General features: G+C 38.4%; 1 protein-coding gene and 1 long non-coding RNA gene across 2 annotated transcripts in view; one reads left to right on the forward strand and one right to left on the reverse strand.

Annotated features, from left to right (window-relative positions):
• LOC104690652 overlaps positions 1-1,084 on the reverse strand; it is a 45,910-nt gene extending 44,826 nt beyond the window's left edge. Inside the window, exon 1 of the long non-coding RNA XR_752025.4 lies at positions 836-1,084. This is a non-coding gene — a long non-coding RNA (uncharacterized LOC104690652). The remainder of the gene's footprint in view (positions 1-835) is intronic.
• The window catches only part of GABRA2 (gamma-aminobutyric acid type A receptor subunit alpha2), a 64,635-nt gene continuing 43,614 nt past the window's right edge, over positions 501-21,521 (forward strand). Inside the window, exons 1-3 of the mRNA XM_039550998.1 lie at positions 501-519; positions 1,131-1,216; positions 3,767-3,882. Coding sequence (XP_039406932.1) covers positions 1,149-1,216; positions 3,767-3,882 — 184 coding nt within the window. The 5' untranslated portion in view covers positions 501-519; positions 1,131-1,148. The remainder of the gene's footprint in view (positions 520-1,130; positions 1,217-3,766; positions 3,883-21,521) is intronic.

The following is a 21,521-nucleotide window of genomic DNA, read 5'->3' on the forward strand; positions in this document are numbered from 1 at the left end:
TGTTAATGAGGCAGCCGTGAAGCGGGGTGGGAGCCGGGGTGGCGGCTCCCGCTCCCGCCGCAGTCCGGGGGAGCTCGGCGCGGCTGCCAGGGCTGTACCCAGGCAAACGCGCACTTGACCAGAGGCGATTGAGAGGCTGAGGAGGGAGGCCCACGGGAAATGTGTTGTACCGTTCTGGGGAGCGCTTTTCGCTCCGTTTCCCCTTCGCGCACCGGCGACGCTGCCGCGCCCGCCCGCTCCGGGCTGCCAGGCCGCGGCAGCCGCCCCGGGCCGGTGCCGGTGCCGCCGCGGGCGGGGACCCCGCGCCCTCCGTGCCCCGCGGGGCAGCCCCGCGCCCGCGCCCCGGCACGCGCAGGCACGCGCGCGCGCGCCCGCCGCTCGGGAGGCGCTCGGTGCCGGCCGCGCTCGCCGCCGCCGCCCCGCGTTCCCCGCCGCCGCCTGCCCCGCTCGCCGGCGGCACCCGCCTCCCCTCCCTCCTCTCCCCCTCCCTCCCCGCCCCGGCCGCCCGCCCGCTCCCAGGTAGGGTCCCCGGGGGTCCCCCCGCGGGAGCGGGCAGCGCCTGCCCGTGTCGGGGGGCTCTGCTGCGCTCCGCAACTTGTCGCCCTGCGGGGGCTGCCCCCCTCCGCCCCCTCCGGCGGCGGCCACCGGTGCTTTGCCGAGCAGCTGTCAAACGTGCTGGGCGCTCGGCGGCGACGGGGGGGCGGCTCGCCCGCGGTCCCCGCACCGAGCCCCGGCGAATGGCATGACTCTGCCTCCCGCCCGCCCCCCCGCCCCCCGGCTGCGGTGTGCCGTAGTGAGGCGAGGGGTGGTTAAGCCCCCATCCTCCCATACATACGGTTTTTATTTTTTGTTCCTTTTCGTCTCGGGGCTTTCACATCACGGAACAGGAAAGCATCTGATGCGCCGGCTCACATGCCACTTCTGATCATACGTTGCCTCTTTGCACAGAGCAGGATCGTTGGGAAAGATGGAGATACAATAAGTTGCTAGTACTGAAAAGTGCTGCGGAAATCCAGTGGTTTCCTTTCTCCAGTGAAGTGACATATTTTTCCTCGGGTTAAGTTGAAAGCACTGCTTGGCGGAGACTGACTGTGGCTGAGAGTGGGTTTGTGTTTTTCTTACACCGTTAGGTTTTGCAAAGAGCAGCGATGAAGAGGAAGCTGGCACTCTCCGAGATGCAGTTGGTTCTCGTTTTATTGGTGTGGCTACCAACAAGGTGAGAGGATATTTAGTTTTGTTGTTCAGTGCAAACATGTATGTTACAATCTACTAAGGGTAAGCTTGTGTGAGTGGTTATAAAAGTACAGTATGTAGTAACGTAATAAAATACCTTTCTTAGCTGTTTGAATGCAGTATTACACAGTTTCTTGAGCAAATGCAGTAGAATGTAGTTTTGGGACCAAAAAAGCCTGATCTCTTGTCCTTAAACGGTTTTTGAATTGATGCTTTATTTCACCATTAAAATAACAATTTCTTTAAATGCCTTATTGAATCCTAAATAATTACTGAGTTACTATATCACTGTGATTCTGTACCATACAAAATGGAGAGATAGATTATCATGAAGTCACACTGCAAATCACAGTCTTTAAAATAATGCTCACATATTTAGTAATACGGGCATGCCTTTTTTTTTTCTTGTTTTTTTTTTTTTGGTCAAACATAATAGAATTCAAAATGATGCTTAAGCTTTAAACCTCTAGGTGGAGATAGCATACAACTTCACAATCACATATAATAAAACAATAGCATCATTTATTAATCAACTTTTCTTATGTTGCTTAAAGTTCTCCATTTCTAAAGTGACAGTATAAGAGGAAGTAATTTTTATCACATTATACTTTTGTGTTGCACACAGTCCCGAAATATGTAATTAATCGTAGTTTGTAACTTTGATTTACTTGCTTTAGTTCTGGTTACAGTAGGTCTTGTCCTGATATAGTAAGAATTGTATGCTAAATAATGCAAGTTTCCTATGATTAAACAAGTCTCCAATATGTTTGTTTGTTTCCCAGTGATCAAAATATTTCCTGAAACTATGTTTTCTCTTTCACTTTATACCTAACTATGGTGCAGTATTAGTTGAGTCACAGTGGGCCAGATCCTGCAAACCCTACTCAAGTGAGTAATCTTACTGACGTCAAAGAGACTACATGCGTTATTAAGGACTTTATGCCCGAGTAAAGTTTGCGGGATTCGACCCTAATTTGATGTAATTGTATTGATCTAATTTTTTTTCAGTGGAATCTTGAATTCAAAAACTGCTGTATCTCAAAAAGAAGCTTAAAAATGGCAGAGATGTACACTACCATGAGTACAGTGATACATTTTACAAATCAAAAAGGAACCATGCAGTAATCGCAATTAATAAAAAACTGACACATGAGTAAAATCACACATGATGTTTTCATGGGTTCTTTATAAGTTATCTGATTTGGGTCGATTCTGTAGTTTATATGATGGAAAGCACAGACTGCAATGATTTACATTTAAATACTTCCTTCATGCTCTTGAACTGGGGACCAACAGACAACCTTGTCTTTAATAATTTTGTAGCTTGCTTTAGAGAAAAGATCATCCAAAGCTACTTCTGGTTTGGAAGAGGAGGAAAACATGCTTCCTGTTATGGCATTCAGAATGCCTTCATCCTGAAATGATTAATACTCAAACATTTAAGGTTAAAAATTTAGGTGGCTGAAAAAGGTATAAATGGTAATGTGTGTAGCATATGATGCTTTACTTCCTTGATACTAATATGCTGGTATTAAGTAGATAAGACTGATGAGCTCATGTACTTCACATGCATAGTGCTTAAAATTGTTGGCACAGTAACATTTGCATGTGTAAGGCTTTCTGCATGTCAGGGTTTCCTTGGCACAAACCCTTTTGGTCTGGGTGCCCAGGTCCTGGAGGACTGTGGAACACCCCAGCTGCCTGGGCAGCAGGTTCATATTCAGCCCGTAGCATGTTCCACAGAGATTTGATCCATAAAGCCTGTAATGTCTCTTTCTTTATTGGGGAAGTTTGAAACAATCAGTGATCTCTAGATTCTTCTTGATATGTCATTTATGATTCCTTTTTCCATCCAACTTTTATAAGGTTTGTCTGCATCTATTGGGAGATCAGACAGTGCTATTTATGACAAAATAACGTTTTAGAAAGATGAAGGCTGTCCACAGCTATCCTGCAGCTTGCTAGTCAGCACTGGTGTTCCCTCCCACCAACTGCTGGCGTCAGAGGACTCCCTGAGCATGATCGCTGGAGTTTTCCCTCATGTTAGTTCTTCTGGTCATGTACATTACATGACCATTGGGTGGAAGCAAATCCACAGGATTTATCCAGAGATAGAGTATAGCTAGGTGAGGACAGATAAGATAGAGCTGGAAGGAGATGGGTTTGTGCATGCGATCCCGGGCTATCAGTCCAGGAGTAACATGCCACCAAAGCCTGGGAAGCTCTTCCTGGGTTTTGCACCAGCACAGCCCCCACTAACAGTGTTAGTGGAGCTTGAAGTAGCACTCACAGTAATGCAATGATGACTACAAGTAGAGGCTACTGGAAAATGACTGCCTGGGTATTTTAAATAGTATGTTGTTGACTCTTACATGTCTGAACTTGTTATATATAAATTGTGTATTTGTATACTGTTAAATACACCCTTCCTGTTAGAATGCAGCAAGTTAAAGGCCAGCCTGAAAAAAAAATGCATGTTGAGTGTATGTTAAAGCATACTTAGCACCTTCTAAAATGTAAAATATCCATTTAGATCAGTGCTGGCTGACTCCCTGGAAGATGAAGCTAAGAATAACATCACCATCTTTACAAGAATTCTAGACAGACTTCTGGATGGTTATGATAATCGCCTCAGACCTGGATTAGGAGGTAATAAAACCAATTAAAGATTGATTTAAAAAATCAATTTGAATGTTCAGATTTTATGCAGTGATATTCTTCCTTCAGGGTTTTTTTTCCCCTAACAACTGGTATGTATCTTGATAAATTATTTATAACTACATTCACCCAGATGAATCATTTGAAGTTGGAGAAAGATAACATCTATGAATGGAAAGAAGGCACTTTCACACATTTATCTTAAGTAAAAAGAAAAAATATCTGGTGTTTTAACATAGTAAAACAGAATTTGAACAAAAATAACATCTAAAGCTGTTATTCCAGTCAGGGAATTTTGGTTGAACAAGGAATGCAGGCTTAATTCCCTGCAATGCGATAGGTGTATGTTTTCAGAAATCTGCACAAGTGTTTTGTGTGATGTTTATAAATTCCACATTTTAGAGTCATTCCTGGGCCCAGTAAATTCAGTGAAAATGTTGTATTTTATCTTCTTTGAAATTAGGGTTTCACTGGTAGCATGCATTTTGTTTCTGGGCATCTTGCACTTATTTGGGCATTTGGAAAAAAAAATACAGGAAAAGAGAATATTGGAGGACAGAGGTCACTGCACTCTTGTGCCATGACTGTCAGTTATTTTTCAAAATGTCAGTTCACATTTTGATTTTAAAGCTGTATGCCATCTTATGTCAATATGTGTTATATAGGCAAGAAATTGAAATAATTTTTATAGTTTTGAAAATATTACTGTGTACAGAAAAATCTCTATGGCATGGGGAGGGGCTGAATATCTTAGTTTTGACAATATTTTATCTACTATTATTGTTTATCTGTATTTATACTGTCTAACATTGACATGTATGATTCAAATATACACTCCTACTGCTATTAATATTTTTATTTGTAACAGTTTTGGTAATTGTAATTTTCAACCTGGAGACTGTTTCAGCTTGGTGAAACTAATTCTAGTGCAAAATCCTTGGGACCCATTCCTGTTCCTGTTGATTTCAGGAAGGTCAGGCCCAAAGCTGATGCTACAACTTCCATGGAAATTACAATAACGATTACAATTAGAATGATCAAATTAGGAATTAGTTAAAGCTCAGAGGTTTTATCCCACAATATTCCATGCTGACCTGTGGCTCTGTTGCTGTTCTGGTCCTGGAGAACGGTGGCTTGCATCTGACACAGCAGAAAGTGGGAGCTGATGCTGACTGAAACAGCTTTCTCATTATACATTACTTTTAACCTAGGATGTCTTTTCATTTCCATTTCTGGCCTCTGTACAGAGGAGGCTTGTAAAATATTTTACATTCAGAGAATTTTTAATTTAGCTGACATATGAGCACTGTTGATGTGAGAATTTATTTAGTGATGTTTTACATGGAGTTTTGATTTCTTTGCAAAATACTCAAATTTAAGAATTTAGGCATAGTATAAATATACAATGACTTGCACAAACATTTCATATCACCAAGCCCATGTTCAATTGGCAGGGCTTTTAAAATAATATATTTTATTAGAAAAATAATCAAATTTTTCTTGCTTACAATGAATGAGCCATTTAATGAGAGTAGTCTGCAGTTCCTTTACATATCAAGTATTTTTGTTAATATTGAAATTATATTGTTGAGAACATGAAGTAAAGAAAAAAATTGAATGGATTTTTCTTTTATATTTTTCATTAAATTTGCTTCAAAATAACCTCCCTCTTTTTCTTTATGAAGCCTCATAGGTAATTAAAACATACTCTGAGAGCAAAAAAATTAAAGAATTAACATCTGTTTGATATTGGTATATGTGGCAATCAACCCATGCAGAATATGTGTGAAATGAAACTGTGTCATGCATATTAAACCATGGTGATTCATGACACATTAATCTTAATCGTCAAGAATACTTCAGTTGTGGGTGGATGGATTCTTACAGTTTAAAAGAACACTTGTAAATGGCCATTGTGATAATTCACGACACAAAACATACCAAACAATGCTTTTGTACATAGTGCATAGTAATTATGTAGTTTCATATTTCTGGAATTTTCTAGCAGTTTATTCCTTTTTCTATATTGACCTGTAGTCTGAAAAGAGATGTAGAAATAATTAACATTTTTTTTAACACTACGTGCCTAGTAAGACCTGGGAATTTCTGAAAGTGTTTTTGTGAGAGATTACTGCATTCTGACCATGCCACACATCATTAATCTAAGATACTTAGTCTCAGTTATGTTTCACTTCCATTCATATGAATCTGAAATAACTCATTTTAAACCAGTAGAATGTTTACTTTGGCATAGCAGTTTGCATTATTGTGCACATATCACTACTATGACTGGGATCACAATCTGGCCTAACGTGCTACAACAGGAATAGTTCAGGGTCTGAGATGAATTCTTCTAAAGTCATCTGAAAGCAAGAGCTGTTCATCAGCCCGCTTTCACTTCCTGTGAAAGACATTCTCAGAGATGTCTTACAGCAAGAATTTAGCTCATTGTAAAAAATGGCTCATTTAGTAATGAAAAGTTTTAGGTTAATACTGGCATTTTATCTAGTTATTGACCAACAAAAGGGAAGTGTATAGGCTTCTTGAAGGACTGTATATTAAATTCAGCTAAGTAAATGTCTGGTTGGGAGGTAGTTCTTGAATTCAGGGATAGATTTGTTATTCATTTTACTGGCAGACTTGGTGTGAGTACTGACAGTTTGTAACTTGATGCTTCACTGATGCACTTCAAAACTGAGTGCTATATTCTATAGACTGCTGAGGAAGGTTTAACTTTTACTGGTGATACACCTCTGTCAGATAAACAAGTTTTGGCTGTTGGCTATTGGCTGTCCTAGCAGCTGGGATCCTTGAATGATGTATGAACACTACAATGATGCCATAACCTGCAAAATGGGTGCGGGCAGGGAGAAGACGACACTGCACCGTCCCCTGAGGCCAGAGACATCTCATATGACTTAGATATATTCCCCAGCCTACTGTACTGATATGGATAGGCATGGGTTTATTCAAGGGGAGATAATTTTTTTCTCTGTACTCATTTTATGCTAAGCACAGGATTGCAGCTGGAACACTCTTGACTGCACTTTCAGCTCTGAAATGAACTATTTTACCCAAACATTCCATGCTATTTCTGTTTAGTCATCAAAATAAATTACAAGTTTGACTTCAAAACAAATTCCCTATGTCATTAGCATTAATTTGTATTAAATACAGCCATGCAAATGGCAAGTCATACAGACCTTTATTGTTTTTGGCTTTCTACAAATCATGAAGGTATTTTCTTCTTTTTATTTGCTGTAATATTTGCAAGACACTTAGGGTAGCACTTTTTCATAAATACTTTGCTTTTTATTAGCATGTAGAAAAGGAAATCCACAAAATAATGGGCACTAAAACTAAGCAAGGGACCAAAAAACTGGAAGTGATTGAATTACCTGTCTGCTCTCCTCTGCCCTTTGAACATGATCATGCTGGATACTTCAGTATTCTGATTATCTCCATAAGCTTTTTAGGCTTCTTTCTCATATTTGAAATTGGTCTTTCCAACAGCTATAGAACTTTTGTCTTTTCTACTCTCTGAAATTTATAAAACATAATTGAATAGAAAACTTAAATATTGGAGAAAAAAAACCAAAAACAAAATCAGAGGGAAGTTACAAGGACAGAGGCCTGGACTCCATAGCCTAAAGTTTCAAGTTCCATATTGACATTGAAAAGATCTATGGAAATGTGTACAAATTGAGGACCCTTCTGCAAACTCTGGTCAGTCTCACCAGCTTCAGGAATGGCATTCTTATTGTAACCAAAGAGGTGAATGCTGGTTGTTTAAAAAAAGAGGAAGATAAGTCAGTAGGCAGATGAAAATTAAATGCACTGTGATTCCATTTTGAAGGAACCATCTCTGCTTTCAAAGGTTCTGGTTGCTTTATGCAAGCATCTGCATTGCATTTCTCTTACAGACAGACCAAAACCTCTTTTTTCCCAACATTTTGTAAATCAATTGAACAGGAAAACTGAAGAGAATGGAGGGGAATTCTTGCTGACTATTGCAAGTCAGAGAGATGGTCAGCCATGAGCACTTGCAGGTGTGATCTTTCATCTTTGGAGCACTGGATATATTATTGCATAGAATCAGTGTAATGGTGTAGAATATCAGACTTGGTGGTTAAAAGCTGTGCGATGTGCTCACCAATATGAGCACAAGGGAAATCCATTTTTTCACAGATTACCCTTGTCCCCTGCTCAGATCAGGAGAGCTATATGCATATGTGTGTGTGTGTGTGTGTTTATGAAATAGTTGGATGTTTTCAGTTGCCAGGAAACACGGCCATGATCATATGCTGATGATCTGGAATATGTTAAATTTAGGGCACTGTATTTATACATCTCTATGATTCAGAGTTTTTAATGAGCTTGAGAAGAGTTTGTAGCTGTAGCAGTCCCTAGCTGGGGGACCCTAGCTTGGCTAGTGCCCTAGCCAAACCTAGCAGTGTTTGTCAGCCCCAAACATGCTTAATGCAAATTCAGAGTATCATAAAAGAAGGTTCTTTGACTATTTTTTTCTGCAGAATACTACTGGAAAGCTTTCACTTCTGCTTTTAAAGGAAAAAAGTGCAGTTCCCCTGCTCAGTTCTGGTTGCTTCCCTAGCCTTTCTTTGCTCCAGTTTCATCTTTTGGAAATGGTAATATCTCTCTGCCAGTGCTGGTGCAGAGCTATTCAGAGCAGCACTTGCATCTTCTAAAAGCCCACTGTCTTTGTAAATTCTGGGACACAAAGGAGTAAACTACTGTATGCTCCTTTTTTGGGCATACCTGGAAGGGCCACATGGAATCTGGCCATAATAGTGCTTTCAGAGGAGTCAGCAAGAAACTCAGGTTAATTATGTTAGAGCTGTGGATAATGTATATTGGCAAAAAGCATTCCTTGTAAAAAATGGAAAAGCAATAGAGAGGAGGATATGAAAATCTCATTAATAACTTATCCAGGGCATGCAGATGGTGCTTAAATCCAAGAACAGAACTAACTCAGTAGCTATAAGCATTCCAGGGAACGATTCATTAGGAAAGTGGAAGGATAAAAAGCCCACAGAAACCTCTTTGATACTAAAGAAAAAACCAGAAAAATTGTGTAGTACAGGATAAGGACTGAGTAGCTGGCAGAGGTTGTTTGGTTATTTATTTATTTATCTATTTATTTATTGAAAGTCTGTGAATAAATCAACAGTGAAGGTGTAAAATTAAAATTAATGCTACAACTGTGCAGAGTACTACAACTGGGGAAAGTGTTGCACAATGTAAAGTGAAAAAAATCACAGAAACACAGAATAGGCTGAGTTGGAAGGGACCCACAAGGGTCCCAAGGAGCCCAACTCCTGGCCCTGCACAGCACCATCCCCAAGAGTCAAATGCTTTGCATCAGAAGAGTTAACAAAAATGTAGGTACTTTACAGTAGCGTTATATATGCCTATTGAGGAGCTAGTCTGGGAGGCTCTCCCAGTTCACGGAACATGTATATTCAGTACTTTTTTTTTCCTCTCCTGGCAAAGCATCAGCGTTTGCTTCTAATGCTAGAATTACTGCTGACGACACGAAGGGTGAATTAGAGCTTTGCTTACTTTTTTCTCATCTACAAGGAAGATGTGAGAGTAGATGCTGCAGATTTCTGTGTAGCTCGTTGGTGCTCATTATAAAGCAGACTGATGGGGTGGTTAAATTTTTCAGCCAGATTTGATGGACAAAGATATCAAAACCATCACCTTTTCTCTGTGATGCAATTATTCTGGGTTATTTAGGAGATGCTTGAGAAGCAGTGGTCTTGCTGATATCCAAGGTATTCTACTGTTGACTGCTTTGCATTAAGGCCTTTTATCATGTTACATAAATCTTGCAATGATTTTTTTTTCTATCTGAAATATACAACTACTTCTCATTCAGGCTGACTAGTTTAAATAGCTAAGTACCAAAGGAATGCAATATCGTAGTTCCAAAGTTTTCATTACCCTTGTGTAATGATACAATTTACATAATGCTACCTGAATTGGAAATAATTATTATTTAAATAATCTGACTCTGAAACATTTTCAGAAATATTTAAGTGCATTAGAAATTCATCCAGGATAACTCTGGGGATTTTAATGGATTTCATGGATTTTTAGCAGTGGATTTTAACCAAGAAAAAAGTGAATTTAAAATGTAGTAATCAATGTATATGTTGCTTACAATGAAAAATACTGTTAATCTATAGGAACAAAGAGATTTTGTAATACAGAAAAAATAGTATTATGGGTTATGCTAAAAGGTATACTTATAAAGAATGTCAGGGAAATCCTTTAATATTTGCTGCTACGATGCATCCATGGAGTACTCAGTTTTGTATATTACATTTCAAATATTTTTTTTAATAAGATATCCCCAAAAAAAAGTGCTAATTAAGAATGTAAGAAGGAAGCTATAGAGGTCTCATTCAGTTACATAATCACCTAAAGATGTAATGAACATTTTGGTGAAGAACTATTAAACCAGTTATAATAAAGCATTGATGGTCTTTGATATTTTGTGTTTAGCTGTATAGGATGCAGACAATATTTGGAATACACTGCCCTTCACAAAGGTGAAAAAATGTACCTTAAGAATATGTTATTGTACTGTGATATGCTTAGGCATCACTATTTTAGTGATGTCGATTTCTGTGTATGTGACAACAACCAATATTTAAGCAAATAGTCATGCATAACTCTCAAGACAATTCATTGGCAAGTTTTGACATTTTATTTTAAATGAAAACTAAAAACCTGGGATTAAATGGACATGGAGAACTCCTTCAGCTTCTTCGTGTAGAAAAGGCTGGGGTTTTTTAACCTTTGTTCTTGAACCCTGTAATGGCAAATATACAATTAAGTACATTTTCTGTATTTTAGCACCCATAAAGAAAAAGCTGCCACAAGACATTAATTCTGCACAGCGCAACAGGCTTCTACTACATTCAAGGGCTGATTGTGGAAAAAACAGTGTAACAATACTGTCTTTCTTTATGAGACATAATCTAATAGGACCAAAAAAATGAAGAACAATTATTTTCTTCTCCTCCTTAGCTTTACTAGGCAAACTCATAACTATTAGGCCAATGATGGCAGTTTTCAACAGGTGCAGAGATAATGGCTGCTCAGAGTTGTGGTGGAGTTTCCGCCTTTGTGGAAACCCTCACAGTTTGACAGAATATGACCTAGGAAACTTGATCTGTCTTCAGAGATTGCTCTGCTTTGGACCTTCCAGAGGTTCTTTTTAAACTCAGTTACTCTAAGATTTTTTTTACTGACGGCCAGCTGGACATTGAACTAATGGCTGCAGCTTTCCATCTTACTTGGAAAAGGTGAAAAAAATTAAATTTAGTGTGTTAGATCTTGAAGACATAGCTGAAGGAAAACATCTCTGTAAATGAAAGGTTTAAACTGCTTCTGAATTGCAGGATGCACAGTCTTCTATGACTCTTGGGCTTATTATTCGTAAACACTCCACTGATAAATATAAGATTTTGGGTAGACAGGAAGGATCTTCAAAAATGAAGAGGAAATATCCTTGTTTATGGTCTTTGCCACATTTTTCCTATTATCACCTTAAGCTGAAGTCCTGAAAAGGGTTAAATATGTGAAAAGACAGTGTTTTAAATGACAGACCCTGTATTTAATTGATTCCTTCTCAGTTTGCTTTGGCAGTGTACAGGGAACTGAAATGCTGCACAGCACAGTGTATCCTAGACATCAACTCCTCCTCAGAAAGCACCCAGGAACCTCTAATCACTACCTTCTGAAGTACCCTGAGACACCTTCCAGAGTTCCCCCTGTGTTTTTCTTCTGTTCTTATATAGCCTTTTTCTTTTCTAAACACCTATTTTGTCCATTCTTATGGAAAACTCCAGCTGTCTTTTTTGACCAAAATTTGATGAATTTATTTAATTCCACCTAAGTATGGTCTTACCCAAATCCAGGTGAGACATGCCATGTAGATGGCAGCTATCTACTTTTTTTTTGCAGCATGAAGCCCAGCCTTGCCTTACCCTTCTCCCAGGTACAGCCACTAACATCCAGCTGTGTGAAAGATTTCTTATCTAATGGAACTGGATGGAGGAGGTTGAAATGATGCAAAGGCAGACTCCTGGGTAGGTAGAAAGCAAAGGTTATCCTTTACCCACAGATTGCGTGGCCTTCCTTTTGTGCCAGAAGAGTTTTCTGGTGTTGTTGACTGGTCTGAGATAGATCTGTTGCTTCTGGCACTACTCCTGACTACATATTCCTGTTTCTGTTTTCTATCAGTGCTACCATTTCATGACTGTCTTTAAGAATAACCTTTTCAATGCACAATCTAGTGCATCCAATTTTTAGAATTAATAGTGTGGAGAGAGAGAGGGGTATTTCATCAGAAAGGATCATGCAGAAGGACATTGTAATTGTCTGTATATTAAAACAGCACATGAGGGTTTTTTTAACAGTATTTTGGTCTGTATTAATTGTCAGTATTAGTGGCTACAATTAATATCTAACAGTAGCTTCTAAAGACTCCAAATAACAAGTAAGAAAAAAAGCTGTTTTTCAACAACCTAGCATTAGGGTTATACAAGCCAAGGTGAAAAACCACTATGAGCAAGAAACATGGGAAAGGGAAGGAGGGCAGAACAAAAGAGATGAAGAGTGAAGGAAGGAGATAAAATTGTCATACTAAACATTGAGCACTTTTAAACAACTGGCAGGTTTAAATAGCTGTATGCTGTTTTTTTCAAACATCCTTTGGAAACTTGAAAGTAGAATAGATAAGCAGTTTTATCATTATGGTATATGCATGCATTTAAATTTCTGATATTAGTGTTGTTCAACAATGAGTCATCTATCTCAAGAAACAGCTATAGAGGATGTGTTGCTGTACTATTCACCAAACTGCTAAATTAAAGCATCAGCAGAAGATTTTGAATTAATACTGTCAAAAGTCTAATAAATTTTAAGAATCAAAGCCCTTTAATATGCCAAGATTAATCTTTAAACACATTTTTGTATCTGTTTTTTTTCCATGTTAATGCTCTAATGAAATTAATCACAAGCTAAAGGAAATTTTGTTTACCATTGCCATTCTATTAGTAGTTTGCTTTACAGTGCAGAGTATTTCACCACAAGTTTGCAGAAATGTTGTGTAAATCAGAAAAGTATGATTCTGCTAGCCTTCCAGAAGTGGTGTTGCTATTTGGGAACCATTTATGGGATTACTATGTAGCACATGGCTCCTGATTTACATTTCTTAATTCCTTGCCATATGTTGAGGGCTATTTAATAATTAGAGCATTTAACGTTGTGAAAGCAATGTAAATCAATTTCCCTCTTACCTGCTATTATTGTGCACATCAGAGGATATGAAACACTTTAGTGAAGTTGTGCAGCTGCAGAGATTGGATCTAGTCTGAACAAATTGCATTAACTTTTAATGTGTATACATACATACTTGGTCCTCCCCATGCATTTTTTTGCTGTTGTTGAACCAGTAGAGATCACATGTCCTTATCTGCAATTTGTTTGGGAAAACCTGGGTGTCCCATGTTCCATCTGCTTAATCTGTGTTTTTTTTGCAGACTGTAAATTAAGTATTTTATGATCTTGTAGTGTTATGACTGATAGAGTTGATTGAAGTGCAAATTCAGTGCCACGCACCACTGACCTTCACATATGGTTCAATAGAAATCAGTTAAAAACTGGTGTGTGCTGTAAAATGACATGATTGTTTTATAGACTACTTGCATTTATGGTCTTGGATGGGAAAGTACTTTCCTGGAGTTACCTATCTTCATTTAGCACCTTCTTCTGCTTTAATTAAAAAAATTGCATACTCTCCACCCCTTAAATACCTAGATGGCATGAAAGCAATGTATCTTCTGACTGAGTGATTGCCCTGAATGTTGTTAGTTCTTCTTTGTTGGTCTCAGTTGCTTGCTGCTGATTCTCTCACTCAAGAGAGGTAATGGTCTTCCAACACATTCCTTCCTTTTTCTTTCTTGTATCCATTCTCAGTTGTTCTAAGACAATAGGTTCCTCAGACCACTTCTATCAGGAAATTGGGAGTTATTAGAACTTGTTCTTGTTGCCATTCTTTCAAGTATGTAAGCCTCTCAGCACAACATCAGACAGCAGAAAAAGAGTGGAGCAGGTAAGAAAGTCTGTGTTTAAATTCAAGAGTTGAGAGGTGGGTTGAAGGAACTAATACACCAGCATAATGTTCTAGGTATTTCCTTCTGAGTGACAATCTAAAGGCTACTGTAGATGCCTTTTTATTCTCATTGTTTGAAATAATAATTTAAAGGCTCACTGAATGAGAAGCAGTTGAAGAGAGAGTTGTATTGTGGTGTATATAAGTGAGAAAACCAAATGTTTTAGGTGTAGATGCAGTGCTGTGTTTGTATAACCCCTCTGCCATCCTGAAGGCATTCCATAGCATTTCATGGACTTGTTCGTGTCAATAGTTTCAACTGAGCTTCTAACAGTGAACTTCTTTTTAACAGATCTTTAAATGTGAATTTGGTACTGCATTGTCTCATGCAGTTTCTGAAGAAAAGGGAAGAGACTTCCACCTGGGAAAATAAATAAATAAATAAATAAATAAAGATGAGAAGGGAGAAATATAAATGCCTGTTTTTTGAGATAAGGAAATGGTCACATTTTTAATAATCCCTTTCCATCTCCTGGGTGCTAAAACCTGTCAGAGAATTCCTTATGTTTTACTAGACATTTTGTCTTTAATGACCATTAAAAAAAAAAAAAAAAGAAGAGATAATCTGGTTTGCTACTGCATAATATACTGTTTTTAAAATAACCAATTGTTTTAAAATAATATCTGTGGAGATGTTGTCCGCATTTTCACAAAGCCATAGTTTCTGCTTAGGAGAATATTTACTTTAAGAAACTGGATTCTAATTAAACTCATACCAGGCATTGTTTCAAATTGAAAGAAGAGACCCTGTTTTTAAATTTATTCCTGTAAAAAGTCCAATCTGTTAATATTAAAAGCAGATTCCAGTCCCAAATATAAAGTCTTTCCACATATAGAAGAAGCCTGGTAGATTCTGAAAGTCCCATGGACAGCCAGAGGCAAATTCTCTTGTCACAGGCAAAAATAAAAGACAGATTTGAGGCTGCTTAATCCGAGCTCTGGGAGTATGCTGGGACTATGTTTTAGAGGAGATGCTGGGAAACACTGTTATCTGCAAAGTCGCTTGGAGACATTCAAGTGACTCAGCTGTGGGATTTTTTTAGTGCTACAGTACACTTCTTGTAGACACTGCACAGCCTTAGAGGAAGACCTTTTCTGGTATTAACTGGATAACAGAAGAGTAACTGACAACTCTGTAACGTGTTAAAATGGGACTCAAAAATGTCTCCATTGCTGTCCATTTCAGTATTTTTTGCTTATTTGGAGGATGCTTGTTTAATTGAAATGATTCTCTGTTGGATCAAGCCATGAACTCGTTTGTCAGGTCTCCTGTTTAGCAAGAAGCTTATTACCCAAGACCATCCCAAGAGTTATCCTGCCAAGCAAAAAATGCTAAGAATAAAAAATAAAAGCTTGGCAACCGGTCTGATTTGTGCTGTGTCTTGAAACGTAATTTCTATTATTTCTATATAATTCTCTTCTATTCTTCCCTCTCTATTCCTTCTTTCCCTGCATTTTAGCAACTGTAGGGCTCAGGAATGTGTAAGGAAAGTGTGTGTCTACATGTTCTTAAGCACACTACGTATTTAGGGTGTTAACATGCACACAGCCTCTGTGATTTTAGTAATTCCATGCTAGCTTTTTTGAGAATATAGAGTAGTCTGAATAAATATTAATTTCCTGTACTTCATAGTTATTTTACCTGGCTTAAAATAGGAACTGCTGCCTGGTTGATAGAAGGACTAAAATGCTGTCTAATTTTTGGGGTTTTTTTGATAGTGTGTCACAGTCTTCTGAAATGCTATTATAGAATTTCATACAGCATTACCTATTAAAAATATATTTGAGGACCCTGCTGCAAAAAAAAATGCATTAAAAGTACCCACTAATACGCAACTCTATTAAATAAAGGCACTACCTCTTTCTGCCGTTGGTTCCTGTCATGCTTGAATGCAAAGTACAAGGCTAGCAAAAGATAAAAGAACTGCAGCTCCATTTTTAATGACTATACAATCCAGGACTGTAGTATCCAGGCACTAAGAACAGACAGTAAAATTAATCTCATGTCTGTTGATCTCTAGAAGACCTCCATCAGCCTTTGGGACTTTGGAATATGTGAGTTTCATGCTTTGTTCTGATAGCAGCAAGCCTTGGGAAGATGCCAGCTTCTGGTGACATGAGTGCTTGCCACAGAACAAGCAAGACACTCCTTCCCAGAGCTTCGTCACAGTTTCTGTCAGCTCTAGGATGACAACTTTTTTGCCATGGCTGACCACAGAGACAGACACACTCCAAAGGCTTCTGCTGAAGCTGATAATCACTAGGGGAAGACTTTTTCACTGACTTCGGTGGGCTCTGGCATGCTCTTCATTAAATAATTAATGAGGCTAATAAGCACTGTGACAGTGTCTGTTTTCGATTAGACAAAGTAGTGTGTAGCCAAAGAATGAAATGTTCTGTGTGTATCTATGTATTATCACAGTTTCTTGGCCATCCCACTGGATTCTGTGGCCATTTCACAGGTGCTTGATGAAGAAGGACTTTGACTTCGAATGTTCTTCCAGGAAATGATGAGAATTTGTGTTTTTCTAATGTTTAGAATGTGGGAAGGTCCTGAAGGACAGCCTCCTTTCGTAACCTGTACTTTCACTGGCAAGTTGACATGTTACATATTTAATATATATGAACCAAAGTGCCTTCTGAAATCTAACTTGGATAAAATCTAGGATGAGTGATCTTGGTTAGAAAAGCAGCTGGGCCTGTGTAAGAGATGTGCAAGCAAATAAGCTAGCAACAAAAATCAAGTGAGTCAATAGCTACTATACAACAAAAGCATTGCTTAGGAAGCCCAGATTTGGCTGTGTTATGACTGCAAAGAGAAACTGGAAGCTGCTCTTTTTAAAAATGATACTGCTGTTAAGGGTAGATGTGGTTTGAAATACAGGAGGGACTGTCAGAGTGAGTGTATCAAATGGGATGATTTATAAGTGACTTGGAATGAAGCACAGAGATTAAACCTGAAATTAGCCTAGAAGTGTAATGCAGCAGAGTTTGCCAAGGTGTTCCATGACTTTAAGTACTGGGGTCATAAAATTCAAACATTTAAAAAAGGGAAAAGAGATAAAGACTTCTAAGTTTCTACAGTCTGAAATAAATTGGGGAGTTTTTCTGCCTTACCTACATGTTATGGTTTTTTTTCCTAATAGCACAAACCTCTAAGCAGAGTAGACAGAAATATGGTCTCATGCGAATAATAACTTTGCCCTCCCTACTTGTGTGATGAGACCGATTCAGGTCAGTTCAAACAATTACTGCTTTACTTTATCAAAGTCTGCTCCCTTCCAGACTTCCAGACTTGTTTGAGTGCTCTTTTTGTCTTCTTCTGTCTCATTCTTTAGAGAGTGTTGGGGCAGTCTGTTCATTTTAGCTCTGTCATGCTCATCCAGTTGATCTGAACAATGCAGTAGTCATATTTGTTACTTGGCCTGGTATTTATAAACACTCTCTCTGCATCCTGATGGAAGCTGTAGTGTCTAAAGGACAAGGTTTAGTGCTGATGTTTTATTTTTTGTTTGAGTAACGTGTAGTTTTGGTTTGCTGCCAAATATGTTGTGTGTTAGCTTTTACCTTTAACCTTTTAAGTAACCCATTTCAGGAAGATCAAGTTTCTTCCAGCCAAACTCAACTATGTTTTCAATTTCACATTTCCATTGAATATTTTGTGCAACTTTAACTAAAAATTACTCACATTGGTAGTTTATTTTAGAGCTGAATACTTTAAAATTATTTTTCTTTTTTTTTTTTTTAATGGTATGTGAGGATGTAGTGAAAAGGGAAGAAATGGAGATTTGGCAGATTTCATGGCAGTTTTATGGGAACAAGTTTCATATTGCCCATGAGTTTAGACTGTCCTTCCCAATGATCTGATTTATTTCTTTGCAACATTTTCTCTCCTTTTAATTGTACCATAGTCTACACCACTGTTCATAATTACCCAGTTATCGCAAGTATTTATACAACCAAAGCATCCATATTGTATTAATATCTTTACAATGAACCTGTAAATTGGAGGACTGCTCTGTTTAAATGATAAGGAAAAAAATCCAAAAAGCTGTCTAGATAGTTAATTGCTTTCTTAATCGCTTGGCAGTCAATACCTCTGAGATTGTCAAAATATTGCCGGAGGTGACAAAAGCCTATGAAGTTCAACAGTAATGAGTGAGAGTGTCTAAATACGGTCTTTTCCCAGTGCAAAGAACCAATTAAGCTATGCACTTTTGGGTTGCTTTGAAATCTCTCTCATGTTGAAGTACTGGCGTTATTCAGGCTAGACACTGGTTGATTGATTGGCCCAATGTGATATGAGCTGCACCAGTCAGTACAATAACCTTCTCATCAGAGATAAAGTACATTCTACCTTAAATGTCTTAGTTATTCCCTATCTGATTTGGAAAGGAATCTGAATTCATGTTTCTCACTTTCCAAACCTTTTATGTAGAGACAGGGCTTTTGTTCATTCTGAGAAAGTGGTTTCTTCCACTGGAGATGTTTTACTTATTTATTTGTATAAAATAGCTGCATATGTGTCAGAATATGGACTGAGATCTCTTTTTCCCACTGGCCTCTAGAGGCATTCATGGTCTTTGGCCAGTTGGCCCCCCAGACTGAGGGCTTAGGTTTGTCAGTTCCCACGTCTTCTGGACCCCACATACAGTGGAATTCATTGCTTCAAACGGGTGGGCATCCTGTGTGGAACATGGGTAAAGCTGAGCGTGTTGGCACAGCTCAGAAATGGTGTGGGCATAGCCTTAACTGTCTACAAATGTGGTTTGTAAAGTGGATAAACTGAGTAGGAATCTGTCAAGCTAAGTAATTAAAAATGCTGAAGAGAGGCATGCAGCTGAAGCCTTTTTCTTACCAACACACGTGAAACAACCAAGTTTGTGTTTGAAAACATTACCAGTCTCCTCTTCATCTGTTCAGAGGGATGTTCCCCCTCTAGAGCCCATGCCATTCCTCCTTTCCTGCAAAGGGCTATAGGGAAAGCTGATAGTCGGGTTTAATGGAAACTTTTAAAATAGAGAGCAGCTCTTGTCAAGTGCATGCTCTAATTTAGAGGAGAGACATGAACTCAGTTATTGTGTGTCAGGTTCTGTCTTGACCACAAAGGTGAATTTTCTGAGGTAGAGCATGCTTCCTCAGTCTTTGGAAGGAGTTCTGTTTTGTGTAAATAATTAGATGTTGAGCAGAGGCTTCAGTTTATGTCTTCTCTATCCCACGAGTGCTGCTAGGCTGTGGAATCAGTCTCTTGCTTGTTTTCTTGCTTTCTCTCTCAAAATCTTTCTGGCTCAGTAAATTTGTAATTATTTATAGTTTGAGGAACTCGTTGGGACTTGGTTGAGAGCCAGTTCTTTAGGCTGCTTGGCAGCACTGGGTTATTTTTGCCTTAAGGTAGAAATATAAGCAGCCAGGGAATTTTAGGTACTGACAATGTTAGACAGCAATTTAGGAATAAAGGGGATTCAGACAAATGTAAGTGCAAAATTTAGTCATTATGATCTGGACCACAGAGACATTCAGATTAACTTTTATTGATTTAAATGGAAACTTGGAGCTTAAATAACTTTGTGGAGCTTGTCCAATATACTTTAAGAGATAATTGGGCGCCAAAATCAGTCTTTTAGCTCTATCCTTGAGTGACTTTCTCAAATTTGTGGAGAAAGCATATAATAAAAACTGTGCCTCAGATGTCACTTGTATCCAAGGTTCTTCATTCAAAGGACCCTATGGATATGTGTTTAACTTTGTGACCTGAAGTAATAAGGTTTGCAAATTAAAGGTCTCTTGGGAGAGAGAGAAGAAAAAGTAGTAAATACAATGTTTGTATGTGTGATCTGCACGCTTCTTTTTGACTGAGAGTTAAACCCCAAATTTTTAATATGTGAAAATTATCTTAGTAATGTGTAAGTGTTCTCTAAGCACAGAGGGAATTTTTAATTTTTTCATTTGGTATCTGGTAATGGTGTTAAGGCAGTTTGCACCAGTGTCTTTTACATACAGGACAAAGAGTAAATACTATGATAATAAAACATTATTTGTGTTACAGATGTGCCTACATATCATTCTGTGCACATTTTGTGGGTAACCTACACCTAAAAAAAGCTGTTAGTTTAGCTAAAAACATATCTGAGAATGTTTTCCCAAGTAATTTTTCCTGCTATTTTGGACCAGTTTTATTAATTTCAGAATAATGGATGCTACTTTGCTGAAATACAAGTGTGGGCTTGGGCAATGTGGGCTGCCCAAGTATTCTGTTAGTGTAAATGACATAATGGTATTTATGGTATTGCTTTACAGGACTGCTGAATTTCCTAAGTTCTGAATAGGCCTTTGGAGGGCCCTGATAGACTTTACATAGAGTTGTCAGTTTAATAAGTGATATAATGTCTGTTAATAGATATGAGCTCTTCAGAGGGAAGTCGGTTGGGGTCTCTCTGTCTACTGGCTTTCAATTCCTGTCTCTTCCTCCAGACATTTTCTCCAGAATATATTCTTGTTCCAGTCAACACCATGAGAAATTAAGTACAGTGTCTGATTCTGGTCTTCTTTACACCAATGTGAATCAAGAATGAAACTGTTAATAGTAACACTTAGAGGTATTACTGCTCTTACTGGTAAGCTTATTCTACATATAGTTAAAGATGGAGATTGAAAGAGAATCATGGCTCATATTAAGATATTTTCTTGCTTATAGTTCATGGATAGAGTGAGGCCATTGGAAGTGAGAGAAATGAATTCTTCTCACAGCTGACTTCAGTTTAAAAATTGGAAGTGATTTTATGTAGGGCATATGTGGCTTTGAGACTGTTGTAATTTAATAGTGGATAATGAATGAAGATGCTGAAGTCGGATAAATAAAATTGTCGCAAAAACCACCAAAACCAAAAATAAAGAACTGTCAGAACACGATTTTGAAATATCTGTGTTCTCATGGATTTTGCTGCTTTTACAGCTCCATGTTGCATGACCTCCTCTGACCCCCATTCCCTGCCAGCCAGTCAGTGTCTTGAGCTGCCAACAGACACACTAAGGAGCTTGTCAGATAAGGGCAGCATGTTGAGTTGGAACAGTGTTTGATGGATTAAGACCCTGGCTGTTTCACCTGTGCAATTTCTGACTTGTATTATGAATGACATTTTCAAGGCCTTTGGGCAACATTGCCAAGCATGCCCCTGGAGACCATATTACAATGTCAGAACAATGTCAATTCCAGTTAAATAATTTTTTTAGAAAAACAATTAAATTAACATCAAGCTTTTGACAGCATTTCCACAAAAACTCAGAAATCCTCAGTTAAGGCTCCCATAGCACTGCAACTTGACCTATTTTTTTGTTGTTGTTGACTATTAAAGAGCAGTATTTTATTTTCACTTTTCTTTATTTTTGGCATGCTGTAGCAGTCTTTCAGTTACAGCCTTGCAGT

The sequence above is a fragment of the Corvus cornix genome, chromosome 4, assembly GCF_000738735.6.
Source record: "Corvus cornix cornix isolate S_Up_H32 chromosome 4, ASM73873v5, whole genome shotgun sequence".
NCBI classification, from domain to species: Eukaryota; Metazoa; Chordata; class Aves; order Passeriformes; family Corvidae; genus Corvus; species Corvus cornix.